Genomic DNA, 24,170 nt, shown 5'->3' with positions numbered 1-24,170 from the left:
CTGTCTTGATCTCCATTTACACCCCATACACACTCACTGGGACATAAAATCCTGGGAGGAAGATGAAAGGAATGAAATACATATATATTTTTTAAAGATTTATTTATTTATTTTATGTATGTGAGTACACTGTAGCTGTACAGATGGTTGTGAGCCTTCATTTGGCTGTTGGGAATTGAATTTTAGGACCTCTGCTCACTCCGATCAATTCCGCTCGCTCATACCCTGTCTGCTCCAGCCAAAGATTTATTTATTATTATAAATTGGTACACTGTAGCTGTCTTCAGACACACCAGAAGAGGGAGTCAGATCTCATTACAGATGGTTGTGAGCCACCATGTGGTTGCTGGGATTTGAGCAGTGTTCTTAACCGCTGAGCCATCTCGCCAGCCTGAAATATATATTTAAAATTTTTAATATTTATTTGGCGTGGAGGCAAAGGAGGCACACGGAGAAGTCAGGGGATGGTTTATGGGAGCAAAGGGGTTGTGGGAGTTAAACTCAGGTCATCAGATTTGGTAGCTCCTCTATCTGCTGAGCTATCCTACCAGCCTGGAATGAAGTGTTTTAAGTCTTGTCACTAGCAGGGCAAGGACTCATATTAAAAAGCCACTGTAGAAAGATGAACAATTAGCTCAGCTATTAAGAACATTTGCATTTGCAGAGGACCTGGGTTCAGTTCCCAGCGCCCACACAGTGATTCACAAACATCCATATCTTCAGGTCCCCGAGATCCAACACTCTCTGACCTTGTCAGGCTATGCACGTGGTGCACATCTACACATGCAGCTAAAATACTCGTGCACATAAAATGTTGTAAATACACATCAACAGCTTTTTGAAAAGCTGTTGTAGTGTCTTGGGTAAGGATAACGGTGCTGGAACAGTGCCAGAAGAGAAGCTGAGTGTGGCTACCCAGCAACAGAGGGAGGAGGATGTGGACCCCCAACTGCCCTAGCAAGTGCAGTGCTAGTGCAGGTAACCTTGCACTTTTACATTGCTACTAAAGTCGTGCTTCTGGCTCTCCCAGAGCACAGAGCTGAGGCTAGCTGCCATGACCATTGTTGTGGTTGTTGCTGTTGGTATTTTGTCTCTGAGAAAATGTCCCGGAGCGGCGGGGGGGGGGGGGGGGTGGGGTGGGGGGGGGGGGCTGAGAAGAATGAGGGCAACCCAGGACCATAAGTCTTCAGAGAGGGAGGAGAGGAGATCAAAGGCTTGGGTGAGGTCACTGGCGGAGCTGGGCAATGAATGGGGGATGGGAGGGAGGCGGTGAGAGGTTGAAATGTGCTGAGGTGGTAGTGGGAGCTAAGGAGACAAAAGAGGGGCTGCTTTCCTCTTTCTATGTTTGAGATGGAAGGGAGTGTTCCCCACATTTTGGAGACTTTGGCGCTCCAACAGGTGGGCCTGGCTAACATCAGCCCTGACCCCGTGTCTCCCTCTCTGTGGGCCTCAGGCAGGTTCAAGAGTCTGAAATGTCCCTCTCCATGTTAACTGCTCCTGCCTCCTACAGAGAACGGAAGCGGCTACTTGAGGCAGGCCACAGCTCAGATCACAGAAATCAGTATGCAAGCCCAGGAGAACCGCAGAGTGAGTGTCATGATAGGAGACTCCCGGGAATTCTTTCGAGGGGTGATGTGGTATGCACTTCAGACCCAGGGTCCAATGTTTAGATGTGGGACATGCCTCAGAGGCAGTGAAGACAGATGTGAAGAGAGGCAGTGACCAAATTAGCCGTCTAAGGGCTCCCCAGTAGGTGCGCAGATGAGGGAGGGGCCAGCTAGGGATGTAATAGGGCAGAGGTTTAGAATCCCTTCGGGGCAGCAGGAAGCTGGTGCGAACTCTCCCAATACCAGTTCCTCTCCGAAGGCTTAATGTACTTTGTGGGCATCAGTTCATTGTTTGTAACAGTTCATTGTTTGTAACAACAACAACAACAACAACAATAAACAACAACAATGCTGATAACCAAAGACAACGAGCCTTGGAGTCTGTAACTTGTTCAAGGTTTGTGACCTCATATACGACTGGGACGAGAGCAGACCTGTCAGATTCCAAAGCTGGCGCTCTGTGAAAGGACCACTCCCAAAGCACTGCACCTAGTCACGCTATGCTGTTTTCCTTAATAGGTCAGTTTGTCAAAGGCAATTTAGCTGTAAACCCATTTTATTTCCCCTAATAAAAAACAAACACTGCCACCTGGAGGGATGGCTTAGCGTTTAACACCACTTGATGGTCTTGCAGAGGACCTGCCTGGTTTCTAGCACCATTATAGTAGCACAGACATAGTCTGTAGCTCCAGTTCCAGGGGATCTAATGCCCTCTTATGGTTTCCTTGGGCACTGCATGTACGGGATATGCATAGCTACACACAGACGGGCAAAAAACGAAACGTTGATGCACATACAATTGGAGAAAAAAAAAAAAAAGAAAGCCAGAACAAAACAATAAGCACTGAACTATCAAGATCACTTAGTGTTTAAAGTGCTTTCCACACAAGGAAGAGGACATGAGTTCAAGTCCTCAGAAGCCGTGTAAAGCCGGGAGTGGTGGCGCACGCCTTTAATCCCAGCACTTGGGAAGCAGAGGCCAGCCTGGTCTACAAAGTGAGTTCCAGGACATCCAGGGATACACAGATAAATCCTGTTTCGAAAAACCAAAAAATAAATAAATAAATAAATAAATAAATAGAAACAGGAAGAAAAAGAAAAAGGAAGAAAAAGAAAAAAGAAAGAAGCCATGTAATAACAGCTGGATGTGGTGGTAGCACTTGTCTGTAATCCCAGGAGAATCCCTGGAAGGTTGCAGGCCAAGCCACAAGCAAGAGACTCTGTCTCAAACAAGGTGGGAAGTTAGGATCGACATTCTAAGTTATCCTCTGATTTCCAGACCCCTTCTCTCTGTGTCTCTCTGTGTCTCCTCTGTGTCTCTGTGTCTCTGTGTGTCTGTCTCTCCCTGCCCCCCCCATTAAAACAACACCACCAAGCAACCAACAATCAAGCTACCAACCAACACACACCAACAACACACCAATGTGAAGCCCTCTCATGAATGATGATACTGTAGCTAGGGAAGGGGATAATGTGGCTTATAGAGATGTCAGTAAACTCTGACCCACGCCCTAAATGACTGAAGTTCTTCCACTGTTGCTGTACAAGAGCTGCTGCTTCCTCTGTACATCTGGGAGTCAGCATGACGTCTGCAGCTGGAGTAGAGAAGGCTGGGAGCTCCTGAGGTCAGGAACTCAGCTGGGGTGGGTGCCAGATGGGTATGAGGTGGGTATGAGGGGGAGAGGTAGGATGTGGGGGGAGGGTGATAACACATACGTGGTCCCCAAGATACCTCCTGCTTGATTCACAGCCTTCTGACGGTTTAGTTTCGATAAACTAGAAATGTTTCTTAAGCCCATCATCTCAAGCAGGATTCTACAAATGTAAATTAATGGAAAAAGAAGCAAAAGGAGCCAGATTGGGTAAAAAATGCCTGGAATCATCTGGATTCTTTGTTTCCTGATTAAGCTGTGGTAGTTCAGCTTCCACAGAATCTGACTCCCTTGGTCTTACACTGTTTCTCGGTTTTTGTTTTGTTTATTTATTTCAATGTGCACTGGTGTTTTGCCTGCATGCCTTTCTGTGTGAGGGTGCCAGGTCCCCTGGAACTGAAGTTACAAACAGTTGTGAGCCGCCGTGCAGGTGCTAGGAATTGAACCAGGATCCTCTGGAAGAGCAGCCAGTGCTCTTAACCACTAAGCCATCTCTCCAGTCCCTGCCTTACACAGTTTTAATCGAAGAAAACAGGGGTTGTAACTCCAGCTCTCTGGTTAGGCCCGTCGCTGAGCCCCGGTACCTTCTCCAGACCCACCAGGCCACTTGAAAGGTTTCAGAATTCTTCCTTGGTTTGGGCTGAGGCACTGTGGCAGACACATAGGTAGTGGGACATTTTATCCTTGCTGCTGGGATTAGGGTTAGGTTCCTCCTCCCTCCCCCCCCCCCCCCCATTATCCTGGAATCTGCAAACAAAGCTCCACAGAGGTCAGAGGTCAGAGGCCAGAGGCCAAAGCCTCTTGAAACAAACTGTTCTCAGATTCTCTCTGCTTCAGCAGAAAGCAGGTGACTCTCTGGTCCCTTCTGGACACATCTCTCCTTTCTGCTGCTGCTCACTGTTCTCAGATAAGTGCTCACTCTGGCTTCTGATTCTTTGTGCAAAGGCCTGGGTAGCAGTAGTTGGAACACAGCAGGGGCTGGACTCCTAGAGTCCAGGAATGGTCCTGCCCTAGTCACTAACAGGAAATGCCGTTTTTACAGAGGGTCCTGTTTGTCCCCAAGGTTAATAGTTCTGAGGAATGGAATGAATCTTGTGTAACTGGCCATAAAGCGGCTCTAGCAGAGTCTTTGTACGCGCATCCAGGCAAATGACTAACAAAGCTGCTCTCCGCTGCGGTTTTGTTTTGGTTTTGTTTTTACATCTAATGCTCATGCTTTGATTTGAGCAACTGGAGATCCAGCTTTCCCTTCCACTCAGGCAGAATGTCACAGTGAGGTGCCTCTAAATTAACTGTCTTGTAAAGCACACAGGAACCATGTTGTGGCCAAGCCTGCCCTTGCTATTGGCCTGCTTGCTGTTGTTTTAACTGAGTAAGGGAACTGGGGACCAAGTGGACACCTGTCCCACTCCTACCTTCCCACCCCTGCCTCCCCACCTCACCCCACCCCTACCTTCCCATCCCACCCCCTTTTTGTTACAGCCTCAAGCATAGTCAGTTTACAAGCTTGAGTGGCTTCAGGAGCAAAGGTTAGGGAAGGATCCTAGCCCTGAGGAAACTTACGAGTGACATACATGACTTGCTAGGGTGAACGATGCCCTGCTGGGCCACCCATTGTCACATGTGACTTGGCATGATCAGGTAAAGCCATCTGGGTCCAGGTTTGTGCTGGATCCCACTTCCAGAAGCTATGAATGGCTTATGCTTCATTTTAAAAGATTGTGCAGAAATACACTCTAGGGTAGTCATGCTTTCTGGCCAAATTCCAGCAGGCCGGATGTGGTGATGCACCAACTTCAGTGAACCCAAAGGTTGGTCCCTTTCTCCTGTCTCTCAGCGCATCAGCAGCTGTCCAAGTTTTCTGTACCTTTTGGACGGTGGGAAACTGTACAGTGCACAGGAGGCAGAGCTTCATGCGGCTACATTGGGTAGGATTTAGAACCTCCGCAGCCGTATCTGACCAGTGCCTATGGCCACGCTTGCTTTAGATGCTCTTTCTCAACCCCTCTTGAGCATTCAACTGGGTTTCTACACTTCAGCTGGTTGCCCCATACTTCCTCTGCCCAGCAAAGGATCTTAGGTTCACTGGCTGTTTGTAAACTTTAGTGGGCGGGGAACATATTGCAGCTTGATAGATGGAACTGAACACGCACTCCCCACTAAGTAGGTGTGGGGTGGGTGAAGGGCTCCAGCAGGCCCTAACATGGCAAATGTGGCTCTGACAGGCCTTGCCCTTCCCCCCATTCATTCTTCCTTGCTAAACTGTTGGATTACATTCCTAAACTAGCCCCCAAGGTCTATTCCCTTATTTGGATACTTTCTCATCCTAAGGATGACTATTATGGTCCAGCTATCAGAGTATTGCAGTCCAGCAATCAAAATTCCCCTTTGGCTCGCTTAATTAACATGCCCAATCAAAACAAACCAACTCATCCTAGGAGGGTTTTCCCTTTGGGCCAATGGCAGTTTATAAAGGGAAAACCTCTATCCAGAGGGAGTTTTAGTCCCCTAGGGCAAATAATCCTTTCCCTCTCCTTCTTGTTCTCTTCCTCATCCTGTCTCTTGTTTTGTCTCTTATTCCCTGCCCTTTGTCCCTCTGGAGCAAGTGATCTCTGCTGTGCTGAGAACTTGGTCTTGGTGTGTCTTGTGCCTGGTCCTTTCAGTGGGGTGAAAGGGTAGCTGGGATTTGGGACAAGAAATTATCACCACTTCCGGGGAAGCAGACTGGGGGCTGAGGTGTCTGTGGTGGGTCCAGGTTTTGGGAAACCTTTATTCACATCCCCTCCTGTTGTTTGAGACCCTGAAGCCACCAGGCAGTGTCTATTAAGCAACTGGGCTGCTATCCATGATCCTCCTACTCTTGGTTGCCCCGTGTGTCCGATTTGGGGATGCAGAAGACAGTGGTGGAGCAGACCTGTGGTCGTGGAGTTTCCTAGGTTAGCCTGGCAACCTGGGCACAGGTCCTGTGAAGCATCCACTTGTGACTCGGGTGTAGGGGAACTCAATTGTAGACAAGATGGTTACCCATCTCCTGAGAACTGGGGCTGGGGCACAGATGGTGGCTTTTCTTTCCTCTTCTTTTACCCATTAGGACACAGCTTTGCTTTTTGGGCATGAAACTATGTCTTCACAATGAAGGTGACATAAAACAAAAGCACATGGTTCAGAGGACTGTGTGTGTGTGTGTGTGTGTGTGTGTATCTGTGCATGGTATGCGTGTAGTTTGGAACTAATGCAGAAATGCCAAAAATAAAAATCCCCATTCTTCCAAACTCTCTCTTTTAAGTTCTCTCTCCTGGAGGCACAAAATGTTTCTTAAATCAATCTAGGAATCCCCAGAACTTCCTGTCTAAACCCAAACAGTTTGCTCTGTTCTGAAGTCGACCAACTTTTTCACCAGAGTCTGTCATTTTCTTATTTGAAGCTTGTAGGCTTAGATTTTTCAAAACCTATTTTTTTTTTGTTTTTTGTTTTTCGAGACAGGGTTTTTTTCTCTGTGTAGTCCTGGCTGTCCTGGAACTCACTTTGTAGACCAGGCTGGCCTCGAACTCAGAAATCCACCTGCCTCTGCCTCCCGAGTGCTGGGATTAAAGGCGTGTGTCACCACGCCCGGCTTTCAAAACCTATTTTTAAAAAAGATTTATTTATTTCTTTATTATATGTACATTGTAGCTATCTTCAGACACAGCAAAAGAGGGCATCAGATCTCATTAAGGATGGTTGTGAGCCACCATGTAGTTGCTGGGATTCGAACTCAAGTCCTTCAGAAGAGCAGTCAGTGCTCTTAACTGCTGAGCCATCTCTCCAGCCCTCAAAACCTACTTTTAATAAGGGTTCTTAAACGCTTTCACCTCCTTTCTAGCCCACCTCCCGCCAGAGATAGTGGGAAGGAAAGGCACTAGAGCAAAGGAGGATGTGGAGCTGTTTAGAAATAGTTCTTTGGAGCAAATCCAGTCTTCCTTGTCAGGACATCAGCAGCTCAGTTCACGAGAATCAGCAACGGCAGCTCCATCCAGAAGACACCTTGAAGCTCCACCAATCGCTGGGAGTTCACAGAAATGGCAAGAAGCTGCCGGGATATCATCAGAGCTTCTCTGGTGGTGTTTCCCTCTGTGAGGTCACCACAAAAGATGCCCAGCAAGGAATGGTAAGGCGTACCAATACCACACAGCATCATCCACTGTCTGTTGGGTTATATTTATACCCTTTCCAAACTCTCAAGCATCTACTCTAGCAAAATATCCAGGCTGCTTCCAGAAAAACACCATGTGCCCGTTCTCAGCAAGACACCCTCTCTTGTGTTCACTTCAGCAAAAACGTTCTCTAATGATAAGACAGTTTCCAGAAAAAACATCCCGTGACATAACTGGTCTCCAAAGAACCAGAAATTTCCACTTCAGAAGTTGATTACTCTGGAACAGGGATGGCTTTTAGGCCACTCCTGTGAGCCCTGCTCAGGAGCACACACACACACACACACACACACACACACACACACTCACACACACACACTCACACACACACACACACACACACACACACACACACGTACAAATACAAATTTTCTCTCGTTATCGTGTGTGCTTGTGTGTTGTGTGTTGTGTGTGTGTGTGTGTGTGTGTGTGTGTGTGTGTGTGCCACAGAGTACATTGAGGCCAAAATAACTCTTGGGAGTCAGTTCTCTCTCTCCACCTTGTTGGGGCAGTCTCTCTTGTTTCTGGTGTTGCACTGTGTACCCCAGGATAGCTGGCACACAAGCTTTTGGGGAAGTCTGCTGTTTGTACTTTTCACCTTTGCTGTAGCAATGTTGGGATTACAGATGCCTGCCACTGCACTCAGGTTGTTAAGAGGGTTCTGGAAATGGGGGTAAGGCGGTCAGGTCCAACTTCTATCTAAATTCTCAGGTGGGGGCGGGGCAGGGAGGGGCAGGCAGGACAGGCAGGGCAGGAGTGAGGCTGGAAGAGGAGATAACGCTGGAGAATGAGGAAGACTTCTCCGTAGACATTCCTGTCATATCGTGAGGATCTGAATGAGATGTAACCCCTCTTCCCCACAATGTATTTGAACTTTCAGGCTCCAGTTGGTGGTGCTGTATGCATAGGTTACGGAACTTTTACGACGTGGAGCCTTAATTTGTCACTGGGGGCAGGCTTTGAGAATTTCTAGTCTTGGCTGCTTCCAGTTCACACTCTCTGCTTCCTGTGTTTGGTTGAGATGAGAGCTGAACTTCGTGGTTTTGCTACCATGTCTTCCCTGCTATGACGGATAGCTAGCCTTTAGGACAAGCCAAAATAAACTCTTAAGTTGTTTTTGGTTGTGGCATTCCCCCCACGCCCCCCAGCAACAGGAAGGTATACATTAATGGCTATAGAAAGACGAGGGCTTTGGGGTTTACCAGTCTTTAGAGTCCTTTGTTAGCTGGTCCTACCATGACAGTTCTCTGGGGAAAATGACAGCTTCCTACTTCTCTGCAGGAATACGAAGAACAGCCACAAAATACAAACAGCACATGCACGTTTTTATTACATTGATTTGTGTGTGGGTGTGGGTGTGGGTGTTCCTCATATGGAAATTGGAGGACAACGTATAGAACTTCAATCTCTCTTTTTACCATGTGGGTAGGTTCTGGGGATTGAATTCAGCTCGTCAAGTGACCAGGTCAGCTCAGTCAGTCAACAGGTTCTCCAGGCAGGAGTGAGGAGTAAAAAGAAAAGAGACAATTAGACAACACTGTAGCATGACCCCAGCCAGGTCTGAGGCTGAGGTGGGTTTATTTTTCACCAATCTGCTTTTGTACCATTTTAATTACATGCAAGTAATAAGGTCAGTTCTAGGTTGAGGAACAAGCAAGACAATAAACACCAATAGTCGAGGACCCAGCAAGGCAATAAACAAAGTCCTGCAATCACTCCTGTGAACACCTTTTCTAAGGGCTTACCAAGATATCAGAGTCTATTTCCCTGTCCCAACCCAAAGTCATATTCTTGCTGGAAGCCTACTTCTTTGTTCTAGTCTAAAATCAGATTCCTGCCTAAACTTACTTCCCTGTCCTGGCCCAATGTCAAGTTCCTGCCAAGCAGCCCTAGGAGCTCTTCACAATCAATGTTAATGGCAAGCACTTTTGCCCATGGAATTTTCTCAATGGTTTCCATTTGCGCATTAAAAATGTAACTTTGTGGCTGGGAGATGACTCAGTGGTTCCAAAATGGAGCTGGATGGAAAATGGAGGTCTCTATAGAGTAGAGGGGTGCTCTTTGCCACAGGGTGCTGTGCAGAGATGGTGGGCAGCCTTGGTCCCTGGGAACCCCTGCCTCCTGATGCCAATACTGTAGAGTTCCTTCGCCCACACTCTGCTTCCAGTTAGCTTTCCCTCACTTGCTCTCTTTGATGAAGCCAGATGCCATCTTGGGAGCTTCACTATTGAGAGTTCTGTGTGGCCCAGAGGGCCATTGTCAAAAGGAACGAAGCCTTTAGGGCAGCAGCCTACAGACAGGTGGAACTGCCACTTGTGCCTCCTGAGAAGAGGCAGCTCCCACAACCATTCTGTATTTGTGGCCCCAAGGATCCCTTACTTAGAGGACTCAGCTAAGCTGGGCCAAACCTCTGACTCCTGGGAACTAGAGAAAACAAATGTTATCCTAAACCTCTCTTAAAATTCAATTCTCCAGTACTCGGGAGGCAGAGGCAGGCAGATTTCTGAGTTCAAGGCCAGCCTGGTCTACAAAGTGAGTTCCAGGACAGCCAGGGCTATACAGAGAAACCCTGTCTCGAAAAACCACCAAAAAAGCCGGGCGTGGTGGCGCACGCCTTTAATCCCAGCACTCGGGAGGCAGAGGCAGGCGGATTTCTGAGTTCGAGGCCAGCCTGGTCTACAAAGTGAGTGCCAGGACAGCCAGGGCTACACAGAGAAACCCTGTCTCAAAAAACAAAAACAAAAACAAAAAAAAACCCAAAAAAACAACAAAAAAAGAATATTATGCAATTAAAGTGATTTTTTTCATATGATTAAGAAGTCCTCATGGAATACATAGGTGATGAAAACCAGGTAAGAAACGGGTACAGGATGCTAGTATCTGTACAGGCAAAAGAGGAACTAAAGTATTTACCTGTGAATGCTTATACTCGGTTACATTCTTGGGGCTGGGGAGATGGCTCAGTGGTTAAGAGTACCGGCTCTTAATTGACCCTATAGCAGCTCACAGCTGTCTGTAAACCCAGTTCCAGGGGTTCTGGCACCCCCCCCCAACACATACATGCAGGCAAAACACCAATGCACATTAAAAAAAATTACATTCTTTGTCAAGAAGACTAATAGGGTAAGTGTGTGTGTGTGTGTGGATCACTACTATATGAACAAATTCCTTATTTGAAAACAAATGGATAAAAAGGGAAATGGTAAGATTATTTGCTACAAAAGCCCCTGACCTTTGTTCAATTCAGCACCAGATGAAGAACTCTTTAGGGTTCCTTCTGCAATCTTGATTTGGTTTTGAGATAAGCAAAAGGAAGCACGTTAGTCAGCCTCATTTAGGGCATTGGGCTGGCACCTTTAGAAAAAGACTAAGTCTATCCAGGAAAGGTGATATAGCTACTGTGACTTTAGCAGTGTCACATGAGTCACTAGAAAGTTCCGAGGGCAGTCACCTCAGGGTAGCAACAGACCTGGAAGCTAAGGGACGTCTTAGAAAGCTGGACAGGAATGCCACGCCCGTTTTCATGCTGTGTGGAACTTAAGGGATTGTTCTAGAGAAAGGTGAGGTACGGAGATGGAGAGAGAACTTGTGTTCATTATACTAAACTTGCGTGGAACAAGGAAACAAGTAGGCAGGAGGCTGGTCCGGGAGCCTGCCCCTGGGTCCACAGTGGGAAGCAGCGCCACCTATAGGCAGAACACACTGGCCCTGGAGGCTCCCCAGGCCCCAGCTTGAGATAGTGGAGTGAGTGCACAGAGCTGGCTGAGCTGGAGTCCTTCCAGGAATGCAGGGCTGAGGTGAGGAGGGAGATAGGAAGTGAGACCCAAGAAGAGAACACCTCTATAAATGTTAAAAAGGCACTGGTTTAACTTAGTGTATCTCTTCCATTCTTGATCGTTTTGGGGCTTTTTGGTAATTTTGCTTGTAAGAAGTGTAAAGTTACCAAATTCTAGTTATGGTCAGTGTAATGGTTTGTATATGCTCTGCCCAGGGAGTGGCAGTTAGAAGGTGTGGCCCTGTTAGAGTAGGTGTGTCACTGTGGGTGTTGGCTTTAAGACCCTCACCCTAGCTGCCTGGAAGCCAGTGTTCTGCTTAGCAGCCTTCAGATGATGGAGAATTCTCAGTGCTGACTGCACCATGCTGGCTGAATGCCTCCATGCTCCTGCCTAGATGATAGTGGACTAAACCTGTAAGGCAGCCCCAATTAAATGCTGTCCTTATAAGAGTTGCCTTGGTCATGGTGTCTGTTTGCAGTAGTAAAGCCCTAACTAAGACAACCAGCCGTCTTTTAAGTCTGGCTAATGTAACATAAGAATGCTGCCCTGGTTCTTGCTAAGTGGGACTGTAACAAAACGGAATAGCAGTTCATTAGTTAAAATACATCATCTGTGCAAACAGAACACTACTGGTAACTACCATCTGGGTTAGAGGACGACACCTGTAAGGGAAGTGGGCTGAGTTTGTGCAGCACAAGGTTTTCTTTGGTGATTTTGGGGGTGGGGGTCTCTGTGATGTGTTTCCTGCTGTTAGTGCTGAGCAGGTCCCTCACTGCTGTAGAACCTTTTCGAACCTTTCTTCTGGCTTCTCAGGTGTCAGCTTTTGTTCATAAAAGGCTGCTGGCTTGATCTCACAAGTATCTAAGGCCCAGGGTTTGGAGATTCTAGAGGAAAGCTCAGTCCCCACTTCTAGAAATAGCTTCCTTGCCCAAGCAGCCTGACATAGCTGCAGCGATGCAGGTGTGGGTGCTCTGATGTTAGCTGACTTAGTTTCTGAGCTTCGGGTCTGGAGGTGGGTTCCCAGGAAGGGGTGGGCTATTCTTTTCAACCCCCCTGTCACTGAGATTCTGGCTTTGAAAATTAAGTCACACTACCACAAACTAGGGATGTCTTCAGTGCCCTGCTGTATTTTACAGAGTTGGCATTATATTCATGTAAAATCAGTGTTAACTCTGGGCTACAGAGACGAATGATGTACTACTAGCGTCTCACTAACAAGACACTGAAGGTCAACAATAGGAGACAGAACTCACCATTTAAAAAGATCAAGAATGAACACCACCCCACTAACGTATTCATTTGTGTTTATATGTGCACGTCTATGTGTGGCATATACACCTGTGCCTGTGGACCACTGGAGCTGCAGGCGTTTGGGGGGTTCCAGGCTTGTTCCTGGATGCTTTGATCCAGACTCCAGGTCTCATGATTGTACAGGAAGCACCCAACCACTGAGCCCTCTCTCCAGCAGCTAGAATCACATATAACAAAGAGCTCTTTGTTGCTAATTTGTTTTCCTGACAAAACATAATTTCCCCATTCTTTCTTACTGATGTAAAAGGCACGAGATCTGGGCTGAAGAGATGGCTCAGTGGTTAAGAGCACTGACTGCTCTTCTGAAGGTCCTGAGTTCAAATCCCAGCAACCACATGGTGGCTCACAACCATCTGTAATGAGATCTGACGCACTCCTCTGGTGTGTCTGAAGACAACTAGTGTACTTATATATGATAATAAAGAACTCTTAAAAAAAAGGACCACAACAGGGACATTCTTTATATTAAAACAAAACAAAACAAACCAGCGTGAGACTTAATGACCAAATATTTGGCTAAAACCAAACCAAAAGCCAGGTTCTGTAACTTCCTTAGCATCTTGAATCCCGAGGAGACTCCTTAGGCCACAAGAGTGAGTTGTCTTCTGTTCATTCTTCTGTTTATGTCACTTGGACCCCCTCCCCTGTCCTTCCCATCCTTGTGACTTAGTGTGGACTGAGCTGTCTCACTGCTTTTCACTCACCCTGTTTTTGCTGTCTACCCAACACTCACTGCATTCACAGTGAGTGTTGCTCACTGCTAAATTCACCTGCTAAATTGCAGGCATCGATTTTCAGATACCCAAGGCTTCCTTCTCAACGCAGGTGAAAGCAACATGACCCACATCCCATTCCTCTGACACAGCCCTATCTGATTAATCTCTGCTTAAGAGTTTTTCCCTGTGTGCCAATGCATTTCCTGCTGCTGTCAGCATACTTACCATTTCCTAAGTGGTGCAGCTACCTACAAACTAAAAGGCAAGTGCATTTTCTACTTGTTTCCATTTTTGCTGTGTGGGGACTGAGATGAGAACCCTGCACAGGCTAGCTTCTACCAGTGGGCTACACTGTCAGCCCTTGATTTTCTAAGATAGGTTCTTGTCAGCTAGCACAGACTCATGATCTGCCGGCCTCAGTCTTGAGATTTCCAACTGCCCCCCACCCCTGCTGAAAACAAGCCTGGTGTAGTACGCATACCTGTAATCCAGGTCGAGGCTGAGGAAGGACTACTACTGTTTGAGGCCAGTCTGGACTAAAAATTGAGATAAGGCGAAGGGTTTGCTGAGACAAGCTTGAGGACCTAAGTTCAGGCAGCTAGAACCTAGGTCAGACATGGTGGTGTCTGTAATTTCAGCACGGAGGCCTAAAGAGGATCCCCAGCGTTCGCTGGCGAGTCAGTCAAGTCACTGGTAAGCTCCAGGTTCAGTGACTCTCAAAAAATAAGGTGGAAATGCAACTGAAAGACACCTGACAGTGACCTCAGGCTCCACATACATCAGCTCCCACGTGGCCAACGAGGAAGCACTTGTGTGCCAAAGCACTTGGGCAGTCTGTTAGTTACCACGACCCACAGACACACTTGTTGAGCCCACGCACCCACCCTGATTCAGTTCCTGGGCTGTACTGCTTGGCCATTTTCACCATCCACTTAGCAGAGCCCAGGCTGACAGACCTTACTATATCCATTCCTGTGATCTAAACTATGGATCAGTCAGGGGCAGTTGAAAAACAGAGTTGCTGAGCATGCAGGCGTGAGAAACAGGTCTGAGGTGTAACAAGGGGAGCTTGGAAGCTGGGAGTGCCTTTGACAGCTACAGGAATTTGGTCATCTAGGTCACTGGTCCGTCCTGCTGAGACCCAGAGGGTAAGAGTCACACCAAGGCCTCAGCAGTGCTCTGACATCCTTAGTGGCTCTTCTCCCTACCTGCTCTCATCGCGTGGCTTCATACATCCTTCCACACAGATAGCTACACTGAATGCCCTTCTCCTTAACTAACTGGAGAGTTACAAGTATTCAATTAAGAAAAAAAATTATTCAACACTGACATTTTATTTTCTGAAGTTTATCATAATTTTACAAAACAGAACAAAACAAAAAAGGCAGGTATCAAAAACAGCAGTTTATAGAGTTTCTGCGCTGGTTCTCACCTCAGTCAGTGACTCTGGAGTTGGCATCTTAGGGAAAGACAAGCAGGCTGATTCCCTCTCGGCCACGCACATTCAGGTGGTTGGTTTCGGAACTACTTTGTAATAACTTTTTACAAGCACCGGTCATTTTTTGAGAATCAATTTGGTTTGTCCAACGAAGTAAACACTTTTGTTCTTTTACTATGTGGCATTTTTCTTTCTTAAAAAACACTGAGCTGAAACACAGACTGTGTATTTGGATCAGAACCAAATCTTCTGAGGTCCCCATTACCTGAAGAACACTGAAGACATCATCGGGAAGTCATAGGAAATGTTCCAGTGAACACTTGTGTAATGGCTAAGGCAGCTACCTTATTTCTGATGAAAGTATTTCATCCAGAGGCTGCTGGAGGCCTGTCTCTGACTTGGGACTGTTTCCCCAGGCAGCCTTATTACCAGAAGAAAATGGGATGTTTGTGCCAGAGGCGCTTATATTGTGTAAATACATTTATATAGAGCAAGACTCCTTGCTCCGGACCCTGGGTCACCACAAAGAGATTGAGAGGCCATGAGAATTGGATGCTAACAGGAAGTAGCACACTTACACTTATAGCATCATCTGGAGGCAAGCGGAAAGAAAGCTGGAAACTGGTAGTGGGGCTCACCCACTACTTGCTCTGGAAACACATTTTGCTTAAATAAGGGAAGTGTGGTCCAGTTTTGCAATGTTAATAGCTGCCAGTCTCTCATTTTTAAAAATAAAGATCACTTCCTGACCAGCAATGAGTTAGGAAACTGGCCTCAACTTTGATCACATCTCTCAGTATTGGTTAAAAATAAAGTAAAACCCTTAAACCAGTCAACAGAGTTAGAAATTGCACAATCAAACTTGAATATAAATTACAGAATGGGATACATATTATTGACATGGTTATGAAAGGATCAAACACTCCCACTGAGACAAAATTTTCTCCACATTATTTCAATTTTCATTAAAGGAAACTGATATGTAATTTTCTTCTTTACAGATATGAAAAAGGAAGCAAGAAGGCAAAGCTGAGAGAAACAGATGCTACCCACAGGGCAGCGGTGCCATTTGGTTGTTTTGGTCTTTGTACCAGCAACTCCCACTCCTGTGAACGGTGTCCAGTTCCAGCTGGACTACACGGTTTTCCTTGCAGTCAAAACGCGAACGATGGACCCCACTCCTCCAGCAGCAAGTGCCTAAAACAAACCAAATACACAGAAGAGGTCAAAGGGAAGTCTAAGGTTAGGCAGAACCCTGAACTCATTAACTCGGTAAGTTCTTCCTGAGCACCGTCTATGCCCCAGGCCGGTCTCAGCATAGGACTGATGACAGTCTTATTACTAGGACTTAACACATAACAAAGACCAGCCTCTCAGGGCTCCCGCCCCTGTGAACTTACTTCCAAACAGACACTAGTCACTCTTCTAGTACACCTTGTCTAAAGAATGTTCAGGATGTCTGTAGTACAATGTTTCTAACTAAAACGTTCAAATATAAACCCAGGACATTCGCCATCTCCCTCCCTCACTGAGGTTGGGAAGAACCTGAGGCTGGGACCAGTTACCCCAACTTCTACTCGGTTTGCAGACCCCCCCACCCCCCATGGTAAGAAGATATTACTTAAGAGCTAAGAGCTGATCTCTAACTTGGAATCTCTGACTTGAATACCTGGGAGTCATGATTAAATATTAGCAGTTGGAAATTTTGGTGTACTTATTTGGTTAACAGTTATACAAGAAGAATATTTCAGTATTGTGTATGAAGTGCTGTGTGTTATCTTCGAGTTCTACAAAAGCAGAGTAAGGGCATATGCCTAGCCGGACAGCAAGAGATGTCAGGGAAGCTGACAGCCAGATACCAGAAGCCAGTATGGAGGTGTGAGGGTGGGGTGCACTCAGGGAAAGGCTGGTAATGCTGAGGCCTAAGGAAGAGTGAAATAAATGTGTTGTCAATGAATGACAAGATACCTTTGGATTTTAGGTCACTTTCCAGCAGTTGGGTAGAAAACAGAATGGTGCAAACCAGTTGGGACACTCTAGCAGTCGCCCTGAGATGCCGCAAAGGGTGCATCAGAGACCTACTGGTACAGATGCACTTGAGGAGTACTCAGAAAGTCAACCCCGGAGAGATCTGGAAAAACCAGACAACCCATGTGCTGCTCTCCTCACCAAAGTGAGTTTCTCCTTCTAGTACTGAATCTGGGTGGTGGTGGTGCATGTCTTTAATCCCAGCACCTCACGAGACAAAGGCAATGGCTCTGATTTCAAGGCCAAGCCTGGTCTACAGAGTGAATTCCAGGACAGCCAAGACTACACACAGAGCCCCTGTCTTGAAAAACTACCCACCTCCGTCAAAGAGAAATAAATGAAATGTGAGCAAGAATAGAGAGAGCCTGCAAACAGAGTCCAAATAAGATGGCCATACAAATTATTCCACAAGTTCCGTTCAGCGAGAGGGCGCACTGTACTTAGGACGGGTACGATACTGGAATACTGCAAGGAAGGCTTTCACAAATAGCTCTTTGGTAGTGTATGTAGATAAAGTGATTTAACTAAGGCTCAACAACAAAATTTCCTTTTAGTTTTATCTTTTTTTTTTTTTTTTGGTTTTTCGAGACAGGGTTTCTCTGTATAGCCCTGGCTGTCCTGGATCTTATACACATGTTTTCACTCCGACTTAAGACAAGGGTTTTTAAAAGGAACTGATTTTCAGGGGCTGAAGGAGATGGCTCAGCACATGAAAAGTGCTAACTCATAGAGTTACATTCCCACAATCTACACACACACAAATCATAGGCAAATTTAATGCTTAGCATCTGGAATCCCAGCATTTCTATGGAGAGATGCGGCTATGTTATTGTTAGTATTTTATCAGTACAAGAGCTAGGTATGAAAGTTTACTTAAAAAGACTACACTTGTTTTGTGTATATGTATGTGGGTACAATGTATGTGAATGTGTGTGTGTGTGTGTGTGTGTAGGTAGTTCTTTCTGTCCATTATGTGGGCCTCAGAGAATGAGTCAAGTTGTCAAGTTTGCTGGCAGGAAATTCTACCCAACTGAGTCACCTGGTTCATCTATCTACTAAATTCTTATACAGAACTAAAAATAATTTCCTTTTCTCTTCCTCCCTGAGACCCAGCCTCCCAATACAGCATATAATTCATTATGTAGACCAGCTTGGCCTGGGATACCTCTCTCTAGAGACATACACTTCCATCCATGGCCAATAACAATTTCTGAAATACAGAACTACAGTGCATGAGATCAACCACGAATGCTGGGCAAATACTCCTTCTCCATGGCCTTTGGCAACTTGTCATAACTTTTATCCCTTTGAGCTTGCCTATTTCAGATTATTTCACACAAGTAGAAATATAAATACTTTTTTTTTAAAGATTTATTTATTATTATATATAAGTACACTGTAGCTGTCTTCAGTGTCACCAGAAGAGGGTGTCAGATCTCATTACGGATGGTTGGTTGTGAGCCATCACGTAGTTGCTGGGATTTATCTATATTGTAGAATGTACAAAAACTCCATTCCCTTCCATGGATGAGTAACATCCCACTGTTTCTAGGTACAATATATTATCTTGGGTTATTTCTATCCTTTTTTTTTTTTTTGGTTTTTCGAGACAGGGTTTCTCTGTGTAGCCCTGGCTGTCCTGGAACTCACTCTGTAGACCAGGCTGGCCTCAAACACAGAAATCCGCCTGCCTCTGCCTCCCAAGTGCTGGGATTAAAGGCGTGCGCCACCACTGCCTGGCTATTTCTATCCTTTGATTAATGTAAAAGAATTCATATTTCAAGTACATAATCACTTATGTACTAAGTATATGCAAATAAATATGCAGTGCAAAAAGGACTTCTTTAAGATCAAGGCTGGTAAGCAAATGTAAGCTTTTCATTTTAATAAAGGTGTCCAATCAAGTCATCTTTCAGGTGACAGAGATGGTATTTCCCATTTTAAAGGAGCCAGTTCCAGTTGAAACTTACCTTTTCATGCCACTGCAGCAACACAGCACTGCTGTTATCAGATGGGCTCTCAAAGCCTTTATAAATATACTTCATTAGGAGGTCCACACCGTTCTTGTCCAGAGACTGCACTGCCTTTTCAATATCATTAGCTTTAAAAGAGATAAGCACCTTCAAGACGATGCTGCCTGCACGGTCCTGAGGGCAAATGTGGAACAAAATATTTAGACACGTGTATGCTGGGAACAGAATCTTAGAAAGGCCGTGCTAGAGTGACATCCCAAGACTGACGTGGAGGGTGTGAAAGAAGACTCCTTGGGAACATGGCCAGCGATTAGATGAAGGAAGAACAAGTGCTGTGAGCGTGGGTTTCAGAGCGTTCAGAGTGTTCCAAAGATTCTGGTGTGACAGAGCTGGGTGGTGGGAGAAGCAGGAGCAAAAGAGAGGAGACAGGAGAGGGCAGGCCACGTGAGGGCCAGCAGGCCACTGTAATGGCTCAGGCTTTTACTGGGAAACGACACAGTGGAGAAATTCAAGAGCAGTGACCCAGTCTGTTTCCCATTTTAAGAAAACTGTCTGGAGGCCAGCAGCGAGGGCAGGAGTAAGACAAAAGCAGGAAGCCCAGTGGGGTGATTCCAACAGCACTGGCTGCTTCTGGCTGGCATGTGAGTCGAGGTGGTAAGAAGGGAGCCCCTTCTCTTTGTTGGTTTGTTGTTTTAGAGACCAGGTTCCTCCTTGTAGCTGTGGCTGTCCTGGAGGTTACTCTGCAGAACAGGATGGTCTGGAGCCCACAGACATCCGCCTGCTTCTGCCTCCTGAGCTGTGGGATTAAGGGTGTGTGCCCCCACGTCCAGCTCAGGAACATATTTTTTTGATAGAACTGAAGGCAGAACTGGGGACTGATAGACTGATGGGAAAATTTAACAATTTATTATAACATTTAAATTTTACTTCTTGGTCTTAAGAACACCTAACCAGGGCTGGAGAGATGGCTCAGCGGTTAAAGAGCACTGACTGCTCTTCTGAAGGTCCTGAGTTCAAATTCCAGCAACCACATGGTGGCTCACAACCATCTGTAATGAGATCTGACTCCCTCTTCTGGTGTGTCTGAAGTCAGCTACAGTGTACTTACATATAATCAATAAATAAATCTTAAAAAAAAACCCAAAACTCCTAACCAAAGAAAAAAACTGATTTATGTAATTCTATCTTGTTGGATCTTTCAAGAGTGGTTATTTTCTTAAAAGATCCCTTTTGAAACCATGTAGAACTTTTTAAACTTTCCTACTTACAGACGTTAGATTTACCTATACTCATCTCTAAACTTTCCCTCTGGTAGAGCCTGTTCCAGAAGCAAACGTATCTCCTCACGCACTGCCTAAGCGGAGGGGACATGGAAGCGACCTCTCAGCTCTTCACTGCTCCTCCTGCTCAACACAGTGGGTCTTCCGAGGTCCTAGGGGTGGGGTTTACAGAATGTTTGTACCGCCAACGTTCTCTTCAGTTTAAAGACTGACTGACATTTCTCTATATATCTTTGCATCTAGAGCTATAACCTCCTATCCACAAGCTGCCAAAAAACAAAATCAACAAACAAACAAACAAACAAAACCACATAAAATCAGAAGGGGTAAAACTGAAAATTAAACCAAAAAAAAAAAAAAAAAAAAAAAAAAAAGCCGGGCGTTGGTGGCGCACGCCTTTAATCCCAGCACTCGGGAGGCAGAGGCAGGCGGATTTCTGAGTTCGAGGCCAGCCTGGTCTACAGAGTGAGTTCCAGGACAGCCAGGGCTACACAGAGAAACCCTGTCTCGAAAAAAAACCAAAAAAAAAAAAAAAAAAAAACAAAAAAAAACCTGAAAATTTAATGATGTTCCTAACAACTTTTAAGGAGCAAAGAAAAAAAAATTCCCCTATATAAAGTCTTGTGGCTGCAATAATTATTACGTATTTACATATTACTCTTCAGTTAAGGTTCTTAGGTTCCTGAGATATAGGCTTTTGGACCACAGGGCTTTGGTTAGCCTGCATTTTAAACAATAAACAACTAAGTGTTCCCTAAGAATCAGTGGAGAGCTGATACAGGGACGGACGTACAAAGCTCTCCCGAGAGATTTGGCAATGCTTTGGGTATCAAAAGTCTTTAAAGAATGCCATTTTTGTGCTAGCGTTTCTCTTCTGGGAATTTTATTGACATAAATAATTTTAAGATTTAAAATGATCAATTTTAGCGGAAAAACTAGAAAATCTAACATGCAATAAAAGGGATCAGTTGCATATGAGATGTTACATACTGGTGTATAGCAGTTAAAATGCCACAGAAATAATCTATTGCTAAGGAAAGAAGATCATGTACATGACTACACAGCTGGAGTGTAAGATTCTATTTATTTTTTTAAAAGAGCACAAACCCTTGTAGAAACTCCTTAGGTGTGCAGCGATACCATATAAGGCAGTGACTGGGACCCAAGGAATAGCATGGAGGTCACCTTTTTAAGCTCGCATGCTTTGTTTTCTATAATATTTAATATTTACAAAATTAGGAAATCAAGAAGCAGCTGTGTGTGTTTTGGTAAATTTATTTTTCAAGCCCATTTAAATCCAACCTGAGTGGATTCCTCCTGAAGCACATGCAGAAAGTGATGGCTCTATCCTTTAAATTTCCTGTACTCCACACAGCACTCTCCTAACTCTACATTTCAGGGCTATTTTTTTCATGACATTTTTACTTGTCACAAGCTCCCTTTAAAGCTGGAACGTGGTGGCACACACCTTTAATCTCAATGGAGGCAGGCCAGGTTATAGACTGTGGTTCAGTCTCAAAAGTCACACTGTAAACTCTTTTTTTTTTTTTTTTTTCTTTAAAGATTTATTTATTGATTACATGTAAGTACACTGTAGCTGTCTTCAGACACTCCAGAAGAGGGAGTCAGATCTTGTTACGGATGGTTGTGAGCCACCATGTGGTTGCTGGGATTTGAACTCCGGACCTTTGGAAGAGCAGTCGGGTGCTCTTACCCACTGAGCCATCTCACCAGCCCCACTGTAAACTCTTGTGTCAAGGACGGTGAATAGGTAAACTGTGGGGCATCAAAGGATTTTGCTGATGGTGAAACAGAAGAGATTAATGCTGTAGTCTGAAACTCACCTTCACTGCCTGGCTCTTTGTGTTAATCGGGGGGTTTTTCAGAGCAGCCTGGAGAGCAGCTGTCATGTTTCCTGTAACGAAGGTTAAGGGCGGAACAGAAAAGGATGGCCCCCGATTTACAGGAATATTGGTTTTCGACTTGACTTTCTGAACAGTAGCAAAAATTACCATGGTCATTATGCTCAATATTAGAAACTGCATGGGTGTGTTTCCCATATGTCAACCAATGGTAAAAATACTGAAATTAAACAATAGATTTAAAAAAAAAAAAGCAAAGACTGTTTTGACCTCAGTTCTATCAGTCAAATAGATTACACTTTCCAGTGAGATACACGCAATTGTCTAGATGGGTATTCAAGAAATCTTAGACTATGCGTTAAGAATTATTAGGTCACCAAATGATGCAGTTTACCAACAAAGTCTACCATCTTGTCTGTGTGACTCTTGCTGGAAAACAACCCTAAACTTTATACTGAAGCTACACTGTGTATTAACTGAAATGCTGGCTGATTACTCTGGCAATCAGAATGGAAGAATAGCTTAATATGAACAGGGCTCTGGATGATGTAATAACCCGCACGACCTGTAGGTGGCAGCTTACTTTATTTCCGACAGGTTATTCAAACTGGGCTGGACCATCCATACCTACTCAGTCTCTGAAAGCACTGGTGAGTTAGCAAGCAGGGGAAGGCCAATCAGACTGTCAGAACAGACAGTCATTTCCCTAAAAGGAGAAACAGAGTCACTTGTTCCTCCATCTGTAGTACCCGACCAATCTGTAGTCTCTCCTAGTTAGAACCAGAGACAATATCTTTATATTTTAAAATGGATTGACAAAAAGGTAGACTGAATTGATAATGAACACAGCAGTAGGAATCACCAGAAATTATCTAAAATACATTAGTTTAATAAAATATCATATACCCACCATAAAGATTAAAACAAAGAATAAGCTCACCATTTCTGTGGAAAAGGTCTAATAAAAAAATTATCTACAGTAGGTAATAAACTACTGTCAAGCCTGCATGGTCTTTTAAAGAAAAAAAAAAAAACCCCAAGTATTTTAACAAATAATCAAATTAGTAACAACTGTGAAAGTTATGGTAATGAAAGTTAAACCTATATGGCACATATATGTACGTTTGATGCTATGGTTACCACTATTTTTGCTCACTTTCTTCATTATAATCTAGTAGAAAATTGATGAGGGGAGAGCTGTATGAACAGACTTAATGAATACGATTTTTATAAAGCTCCAGTTTGGGTTTTTGTAACATTCTATTTTTCTAAGGGATCGATGCAAATGAATTTCAAGGTTATGAATATTCAGATATGCAAACCAAGGAACCAGGAACTGACAGCCATGTTTTAACTAGAAGGGAAACAATTTCAGAAAAACGATATTGATTTATAGAACTGACTCATTCTCTGCTTTATTCACTGGGGTTCATCTTACATTATTCCCAGGGATTCTCTGCATGCATTCGCTATCCCTTTTCTAGTGGCCTTTTCTAAGCAGGTGAAAGGTTCCAAGCTTTAACTGGGAATTTTGGAGAAGAAAACTCCCTTCGGCTCGTTCATGAATTATAATGCCACCTTGCCAAAGCCCTTGTCTCTTAATAAATAATGCTGCCGATGAAATAGCCCACGGGCTGAATGTACCGAGGGCCTCGATTTGCGAACCGCTCCATCTCTCCTGGCTAGGGATAAACTATCCCGACTCCGCCAACCACACACACCCGACAGGAAAGCAAGACTCCAAGCGGGACGCCCGTGTCCCCACCGGGCAGGGACTGGCTCAGGTGCCCACTAGGACGCCGGCGGTGCCCCGGAGAGGGCGCGGCCGCTTAGGACCGCGCACCTGAGGAATCGGGGCGCCTCTGGCAAGTTCGCGGGCGCGGCCGCGGGGTGCAGGCGGCCTGCTGGCCCCGGGAGCTCCTGTCCTCCGTCCCCACCTAGAGCCGGGCACAGCGGGTCGCGTGGCTCCGCGTCCCCACAGCCCCCGGCCGCCGCGAGCATAAGGATATTGCCGTAGGCACGAGTCCACCTCGCCCTCGTCGGGCCCGGCCTGGCCATCGCCGCCGTCCTCCTCGTCCACGAACTTGTTCTCGTCATATTCGTCCACGTCCACCTTCCGGAAGCGGGCCGACGACACCGTGTTCTTCGACATCCCGGATCGCGACGCGACGCTGGCCTGCCCCTCCGCGGTGCCTCTCCTTTAGCGAGCCCAGCCCGGTCCGACTCACTTCCCTCTTCCGCTCTGGGGCGTCGCCGGCAGCCGCGGCTTGCAAGCTTCTGGGCCTGCGCGCTTGCGGGCTCGGCCTCCTCCTCAGCTTCCAGCCATCCTTCAGC

At 45.6% G+C, this 24,170-nt stretch overlaps 1 protein-coding gene across 1 annotated transcript; it reads right to left on the bottom strand.

Moving 5' to 3' along the window:
• Positions 1–14,639: 14,639 nt before the first annotated feature.
• Arpc5 (actin related protein 2/3 complex subunit 5) lies at positions 14,640–24,158 on the bottom strand. The gene is made up of 4 exons (XM_021155719.3): positions 23,846–24,158; positions 21,819–21,891; positions 18,692–18,868; positions 14,640–15,890 (listed from the first exon to the last, which is right to left on the bottom strand). The coding sequence occupies exons 1-4, from the start codon at positions 23,986–23,988 to the stop codon at positions 15,828–15,830; spliced, it is 456 nt and encodes a 151-aa protein (XP_021011378.1). The 5' UTR covers positions 23,989–24,158; the 3' UTR covers positions 14,640–15,827.
• Positions 24,159–24,170: the final 12 nt, after the last annotated feature.

Source organism: Mus caroli, unplaced genomic scaffold (assembly GCF_978045245.1).
Source record: "Mus caroli unplaced genomic scaffold, Mus_caroli_1 scaffold_1, whole genome shotgun sequence".
Classification (NCBI taxonomy): Eukaryota; Metazoa; Chordata; class Mammalia; order Rodentia; family Muridae; genus Mus; species Mus caroli.
The sequence above is the reverse complement of the archived record's forward strand: the minus strand, read 5'-3'. Positions and strand labels throughout refer to the sequence as shown.

Coding starts and splice junctions, on each gene's coding strand:
- Arpc5 (XM_021155719.3), bottom strand. CDS start 23,988: ATGTCGAAGAACACGGTGTCGTCGGCCCGCTTCCGGAAGGTGGACGTG. Junction 21,892..23,845: donor GTGGACTCGTGCCTACGGCA/ATATCCTTATGC, acceptor AACCTTCGTTAC/AGGAAACATGACAGCTGCTC. Junction 15,891..18,691: donor TGCTGCAGTGGCATGAAAAG/GTAAGTTTCAAC, acceptor GGTTTGTTTTAG/GCACTTGCTGCTGGAGGAGT.